General features: G+C 45.1%; 1 protein-coding gene across 1 annotated transcript; it reads right to left on the bottom strand.

Moving 5' to 3' along the window:
• Positions 1-2,143: 2,143 nt before the first annotated feature.
• Positions 2,144-4,086, bottom strand: LOC142369386 (uncharacterized). Its single transcript, XM_075451748.1, has 5 exons — positions 4,015-4,086; positions 3,562-3,906; positions 3,362-3,472; positions 3,234-3,268; positions 2,144-3,142 (listed from the first exon to the last, which is right to left on the bottom strand). Exons 1-5 carry the CDS (start codon positions 4,055-4,057, stop codon positions 3,023-3,025), a joined length of 654 nt encoding a protein of 217 aa, XP_075307863.1. The 5' UTR covers positions 4,058-4,086; the 3' UTR covers positions 2,144-3,022.
• Between the last annotated feature and the right edge of the window lie 4,047 nt (positions 4,087-8,133).

An 8,133-nucleotide genomic window follows, 5' to 3' on the forward strand; every position in this document is an offset into this window, starting at 1 on the left:
CAGCTTTAAGCAGTCTCATATCAAAGCATTCACTCTGCTGAAAGCTGCACGTTTTCAGATGTTACAGAAATTCAGAACCACAGCAGGTGAAGGTCCATCCATCTCCACTGTGAAATATCTGTGAGCCTACTGGGTCTGGCAAACATTAATCCATCCATCCATTTTCTATACCCGCTGAATCCGTCGGTTGGGTTGCAGGTGGGCTGGAGCCTATCCCAGCGGTCATCGGGCGAGAGGCAGGGTACACCCTGGACAGGCTGCCAGTCCATCACAGGTTCACACAGAGACAAACAACCACACACTCCTAAGGACAAATTTAGAGTCATCAATTAACCTAACATGCATGTTTTTGGACAGTGGGAGGAAGCCAGAGTACCCAGAGAGAACCCACGCATACACGGGGAGAACATACAAACTCCAAACAGAAAGGCCCCAGCCAGGAGTTGAACCTGGAACCTTCTTGCTTTGAGGCGACGGTGCTAACCACCACACCACCATGCAGCCCCTAAAATCTATCCAATTAATTCAAATAATTTGTTTATAATTTGTGATACTATATGGTATATGTATGGATCAACAGACTCAAGTTGTCAAATAAATGATTAAATCCTTTTTACATTTATTCTAATAATTTGGACTCCGAGTCGCAGTGAAGTTACAGCTGCTGTGAACTTGTAACGTTTGTCTTGTTTTATTTTGGTGTTTTTGTCTCGTCATTTCCTGTTTTATTTTGATAAGTAACTGTCCTCTCGTTTCAGGTCACTTGCCCTTCCTCATGTGTCTCCGGTCTGATATTCTCCCTGACTCCTAATGGTTTCCACCCGTTCCCTTTCCCCTGTGTTCATATAGTCTGCGTCTCCCTTTGTCTTGTGCCAGCGTGTCATCTTCGCAACCATAGACCTTGTCTTGATATTTACTCTGCTTATCTCGCCTTTTTCAAGTCACAGTTCTACAGCCTCATTACGAGTGATTTTTGGTTTTGTAATTTTCATAGTTTAGTTTCTTAATTCAAGTAAGTTTCATAGCCGTTTATGTTGCCTCCCCAGGAGTGATTTTTGTTTGGAATGAATAAAGTCTGCCCTTCCGCCAACTCTCTGCATCTGAGTCCCCTCTTATGTCCAAGCCTGACAACTTTCTCTAATTCATGACCTGGAATATTTTTAGTGTCATAAAACGAGTTAGTGATGTTCATCTGGGGTTCATTTGTATCTGTTTTTTTAAAATTGTTCTTTGTGGCGGCGTGAGTCACTGGATAACTGAAAGAACGGCCCACTTTCTTACAGTGACTACAGTAGCTGGAGCACAGTTTATCAGCTGCACTTGAGAACACCTGTTGGTATTACAGTCAAAATGATCTTTTAGCAAGAGAGATCTGAGGGGTTTAACAGGAAGCGACGGCACAGAGTGGTCTGACTACACCTGAACATCATGAGGCCTGTCTGATAATGATATGATAATGATTTTGTAAATCTTAAATAACTGATTATTTAATCACCTGTGTCTCTGCATTCGTACATTTAATAACAAAGTGAAAAACAGAGAGATGACAATGGTGGCAGAAACCTCTGCACCATAGCACATTGGTACTTTCCTCCGTGGGAACAGAAGCAGTCTTCAACAACAGGAAGATTGCACTTTGACCTCTGCAACATAACCACGCAGCAACACCTTTAAGTCTCAGCAGCCACACGCCCCTCAGTTTGAATTACTTGATGGTATTCGGCTGTGGTCAGACCTGTGCTGTCAAATCAACACGTGTGTCTCTCTTTTGATTCCCCATCAGCACATCTCAACTTTCTCTGCGCTGCCATTAGAGAGCTCACAGGCTCCTCCTCCATCAAACACCAGCCATGTTGTTATGTTCACAGATAAAGGAAGAATTTCAATGAACACAGAATTTAATGAGATTTTCTTTTTATTGTCCTTGTAATTACTCGAAATACACAAAACCCAACAATCAGATGAGTATAACAAAGGATTATTTTCTCTCTGAGCTTCTGTCAGTATGTAGCCTGGGAATTCCCATGCTGCTTTGCGCTCGATTTCATTCTCACTGCAAAGTCAGCCTGGAAACCACCGCCCTTATTTTTGCCAGAGTTTGGGAACCAATCACAGAACGGGGGGGGGGGGGGGGGGGGGCGCGCAGCAAGACGATGACGACGTCTATGGCTACAACGAAGCTTGTAGAGTGTTAATCCAACATGACAGCGGACACAACGTTACCGTTCGATGCAGCCTTAGAAAGTGTTTCGGAGTAGATTCACCCTGGGGTCATTTGAACCGTGACATCCAGCCAAGTAGCCCACCCGAAGCTTTTCCGATATTGGCTGAACATCAGCTGAGTTACTGAGTTATCCCGAATAGCTTAGTACAAGCGCTGACGGACCCTGGCAGTATCTCCAAAATTACCACACTAAAATCACATGCCATGACACCAAACTTCTACAGTAGTACAAATATGGTCTGTACTCACAAAACGATGCATTTGGAAATTTGTACATAGTCCAGGAGTTTATTATTATCATCAACACAAGCCTGATAGCTTTTCTGCTGCTAAAGCTGCGTCGACGTCACTTCTGGGAGCTGGGAGCTTCAAAGTAAGATGAGGGTTGATCTACTACTGTAGACAACAAAGCAAGGCTGCTCAATTTCTCCATTATCAAAATAAATTCACAACTCTACAACATAAAAATTCATGTAGAATATAGCATATAGGCCTACTTTGTTGTCAATTTAAGTAGCTTAGAGCGCAAGTTTACTTTTATTTTACTTTTTTTTCTTCTTCCTCGTCGAATTTCTGTCGTCATCTGGTATAAGTGATACAATTGGCTATGAATCGCGCGCAAAGCAGCATGGGAAGAACCTGACGTCATTTGATAGACATTCGTAGCGCCCAATAAACGGCTCTAGGCATTCGTAAACCACGCCTCAAATACGAGAAAATGCACACCTAGTTCCCAGACCACCATCTCATCGAGATTGTGGATGCGTCAGCCAGGCTAGTCAGTATGGGTGTGTGAGTCTATCTTGTGGCAGCGTACACCACATGTGGCTCCAGCTCTCTGTCTTGCACCGGCCTTCTGCTCCTTTCTGCTTTGGGACGGAAACCCACTGCTGCATAGTTCAGGGCCTCAGAGGGCATCTGTAAATGAAAGTAGTTACAGTCACTAAGTAAACAACCTAATATATGATTATTAAAAAAACAAGATATAATTAAATCAGGGGGTGATTACCTCACTGTGTTGTGGATTCTGTTTGTCACTTTGAGCTGAATGACAACAACAGTTAATCTGGTTGGTTATTCGTTTCACAGCTCAGCGTTTGTAAATGTTCTAAATCTCCAACTAAAATGAAAACTTACTTGTATGAAATGTCCTGATTCTGACAACCAGGCAGATGATGAGTATTACAAGGAAAATGGTTCCGCCGCCCAGGATTATAATCAGCTGCTTTGTTGACCCATTAAACACATCTACAGGAGAGACAGCTACAATTTGTACACAGCAGCATTGGTTTGGAATCATTTGACAGTGACTGAAATATTAATAACATCAATCTTACCGTCAACCTGTAAATATGTTGCACTGAAAATGACTGAGAGTTCATCTTTGTAACGTCCACAGAAATACAGTCCAGAGTCGGAGAAATCCACTTGTTTTATATTCAGAAAAAGGTTTGTGGTGTTGGATGTCATCTTAAATTTACTGTTTGGAAATCCATCACAAAATGAAGCATTCGAGTCAGAACTGAACATAGATGAGATGCGGCTGGCGTTGGGTCCGTTGGCCAGTTTGAACCAAATGATGTGAGTAGGAAGGCTGCTAAAGTTGGAGCACAGCAGTGTGACTTCTTCACCAGGCTGGACCTCCACAGTGTGAAACTCCGACACTGACGCAGAGATCCAACCTGAAGCAAACAGGTTAAACATTTAGATGATTCAAATTCAACAAGAACGAAGCAATAACGATACAAAAAACATAAATCGTACAAATAAAAACATGTTGGTGTACTTACTGAAGGTGCAGAGCAAAGCCAGCATCAAGGTGAAGCTCATCATTGTGCACACGACAGGACTCTGTCAGTGTGATGTTAGAAAGTGAACTGTGCTCCAGTTACTGTAGTCACTATAAGGAGGTGGGCTGTTCTTTCAGCTATTGGACAGCTCACGCTGACACTGAGAATGATTTTAAGAAAACAGTTACAAACTAAAACTTGTAAGAAGAAGACATGATCATTTCCTTGTATAATAATGCTTTGGTTAATCCACATAATATTGAGCTAAAGGTTTAAACACTAGAAAAGATTTATAAAACTGTACAGAAAATACTTCAGTTGGACATTTAATCCTTGATCTTTAATGCCGATTATTCTTAATTCGTAACAACGAATTAAGAAAACGATTAATTAAATGATTAAGAAATCTTCTTTGGTTGTAATTTTTATAAAGCAGTTACTTTCAAACACAAGTGAGTCGACCACACACAGATCTTTTAAAGTCCAGCAGTTAATAGCTCAAAGAAAATATTCATACCCTTGAAAATGAGCTGTGATCATGCTGAAGTTAAGTCATTCATAGACTTGGCAACAGCAGAACTGCAGTTAGAACTTTCAACTGCTGTGGTTTTGAAAATATAACATCTGAAAATGTTCAGCCTTCAGCAGAGTGAATGCTTTGATATGAGGCTGCGCAGATGTCACCCTGCAAGAAGAAAGTGTTCAATACAGAGTAGTGATGTGAGTTTGAATGTGCTAAATGTGACGCTTTGAGGTTTTGAGGAGGTCAAAACATGTAGCTCTTCTAAGTGAATAAACAGTGTTGGCTGCTTTTAGTAGTGCGGCTCCATTGTTAGGTTGACCTGTGCTTATAATCAACTTGTGTTACTATTTCACATATGTCAAACAATATTATCTTTGGTGTTTTTCAGTCATACAACTTAAGACTAAATAAAAACAGTATAAGACCTTTAGAAAGCCTGGAAAACTATAAATACATTTTCACTCCAGATAAACTTTCGTGTAACTATTTACTTTTCTGCTTCACCACCTACTAACAGTTACAGTCAGAAGTTTTAATCTACAGTATCGATAATTATGTTTTCATATTGTTACTGCTAGTGTTTCCTTATATGCAATCAGTAAGGTGAAACTCTTATGAACTTTTATTTTGAGTTCCATCAATAATTTTCCAAGACTAAGATATAAACAGGACCTAAGTGCTGAATTGATACTGGATGGAGTTGCCTTACATGACTGTCAGTCACGCCAGTCAGGGTTGTTCTCTTAGCTCTTTGTTGTGCTATAGAAACATGGGCCATGATTATTGGGATGAAAATGGTGATGCTGTCTGGATTTTGGCAATTGAGTCTGGCTGGAAAAACTCGCTTTGGCGTTCACTGAGGAAAGGAGTGCCCAAGCTACACAAGTACACAAAATGGAACATAGTAAAAGAAGTACTGCTCTCAGGCTAGTGGAAGTCTGAATTCTTTGCTGACACTTTGAGAATGTCCTCTATACATTTGGAGATGATTTCTGCACATATCACCTCCTGAGGGATCATAAGCAAAAATAGAGTTTGTGCGGAAGTCCGAATTACACTGAAGAGTGTATACTTGAGAGTGGATTATTTTGGTTAGAAAGAAAAAGTCATTTTCTGGCATGAAATGATTTTTTTAAACAAGTATGATTGAGTGTATCCTCTTCTTTCGCAAAAACAACACAACAGCAGACAGTGGATGGATCAATGTCAGCATGTTGTTCGCAAAGATCTGACACTGAGGGCAAACTCCATCCCTGCGCCTTTTCCTCCTAACGTCTGTCTCCAGTGGAGAAAAATTACAACGTGGGGAATAGAGAACTCTTAGCCATTAAATTGGCATGGGAGGAGTTAAGACAATGGCTGGAGGGCGCTAAGCAACCATTCATCGTGTGGACAGATCACAAGAACCTTTCTTACATCCAAGATGGTAAATGACTGAATTCCTATAGAGCTCGCTGGTCATTGTCTTTCGGTCTTCTACCTTCTCCATTTCTTATCACCCAGGTTCTTGGAATACCAAACCCAACGCCTTGTCCAGACAGTTTGCCTCCGAGGATGAATCTAATGAGCCTGATCGGATTCTTCCCTCGACCTGCCTGGTCAGAGGTCTGTCATAGCGAATAGACAACAAGATTCATCACCGCCGCTTTGTTGCTGCTGTAATTCACTGGAGCCACACTGCCAGGTTTGCATGCCATCCCGAAATTCAGCACACTACCATTCTCCTTCAACGCTACTTTTGATGGCCCTCCCTGGAAACTGATACAAAGGAATGCGTTAATGCTTGTTCCATATCTAATGAAGTAAAAGCGTTAATCGTCCCTCGTCTGGCTTATTGCAACCTCCTGGTCCCTGGTCGGCCCTGGTCACACATCTCATTGGATGTTGTTACTGGATTACCCCCTATCCCAAGGTAAAACCACCATACTCACCATTATTGATCGCTTTTCCAAGTCAGCTCATTTCATTTCCCTGGATAAACTCCCCTCTGCTGCTGAAACCACTGACCAGCTTGTTAATCATGTTTTCCGTCTCCATGGCATCCCAGCTGAGGTAGTGTCCGTCCGGGGACCCCGGTTCGTCTCTCAGGTATGGCTAACCTTCTGCAATGCTCTAGGTGCCAAGGTTTCCCTCAGTTCTGGTTATCAGCCTCAGTCTAATGGACAGACGGAACGACTGAATCAGGAGCTTGAGGCCGCACTCCGCTGCGTTTCCACTAACAACCCCTCTTCCTAGAGTCGACATTTACCTTGGATCGAATATGCTCATAACTCTCTCACATCCACTGCCACAGGTCTGTCACCATTTAAAGCATCACTTGGATACCAACCACCACTGTTCCCTGAGGAGGAGAGGGATTTGGAGGTCCCCTCCATTCAGCATCATTTCCAGCGCATTCAGCGCATATGGACCCAGACCCGGGGACCGGGGATTTTCTTCCCTTTCTTTCCCTCTCCGTCATCTATTCAGAAGAATAAACATCAGTCTGGCTCAAAAGCTGCACTATGTACTCAAAAGTTTACTGACCTCACCTTCACCCCCAACCCCAAAACCTGACAGAAGAACCAACCAACAATGGACGCGGCGGATTTAAAAACTGCACTTCGGCTGGCAGAGGACCTCTGTTCCTGCTTGGAGCAGGACAGCTCCTCCTGGAGGAAATTAGACGTGGCCAATGACATTATTGATTTCTTTTTAGCCAAGCAAATTCTCCAGACCTGGCCTCTGGACCTGTCTCGCATCTGGGGGAGGGCGAGGACCATGCAGCGCGCTGCAACGATGAACATTTTTGGCATGGAGCCACAGCAGGTAGCTGCACTATACTCCTCCCCCCGCAGCCACAGTTTACAGTGACCCTGCAGTGTCCGAGCTGGCCCCAGAGCCTGACCACGAACCTAACCACGAGGCCGCAGGGCCTGACCACGAGGCCGCAGGGCCTGACCACGAGCCTGACCACGAGGACACAGTGCCTGACCACGAGCCTGACCACGAGGCCACAGGGCCTATCCACGAGCCTGACCACGAGGCCACAGGGCCTGACCACGAACCTGACCATGAGGCCTCAGGGCCTAACCACGAGCCTGACCACGAGCCCGACCACGAGCCTGTCCCAGAACCCGACCAAGAACCTGACCATGAACCCGACCAAGAACCCACAGGGCCTGACAAAGAGGCTACAGGGCCCGACAAAGCCTCAGAGCCCATGGGGCCCCGGCCCATGGACTCACCTCTTCAAGCCCCTCCCTCCCACCCCCAGACATTGGGGATATCTGGGATCCATCCCTTAAAGGGGGGGCTCCCCCCCCGCTGGATGTCCAGCCGACCGTCGGACGGTCCCCGGCTACTCCTCCTGCCACGCCGACGGGTGTCTGGGTGCCAACCAGACCACCGCCTGCTGCCACGTCGTCGGGGGTCCGGGCGTCCGCCAGACCACCGTCTCCTGCCGCCACGCCGACGGAAGTTTGGGCGTCCGCCACACCAACGGACGTCTGGGCGTCCGCCAGACCACCCCCTCCTGCCGCCACGCCGACAGAAGTCTGGGTGCCAAGCAGACCACCGCCTGCTGCCACGTCGTCGGGGGTCCGGGCGTCCGCCAG

This window comes from Odontesthes bonariensis, chromosome 19 (assembly GCF_027942865.1).
Source record: "Odontesthes bonariensis isolate fOdoBon6 chromosome 19, fOdoBon6.hap1, whole genome shotgun sequence".
In the NCBI taxonomy this organism is placed as follows: Eukaryota; Metazoa; Chordata; class Actinopteri; order Atheriniformes; family Atherinopsidae; genus Odontesthes; species Odontesthes bonariensis.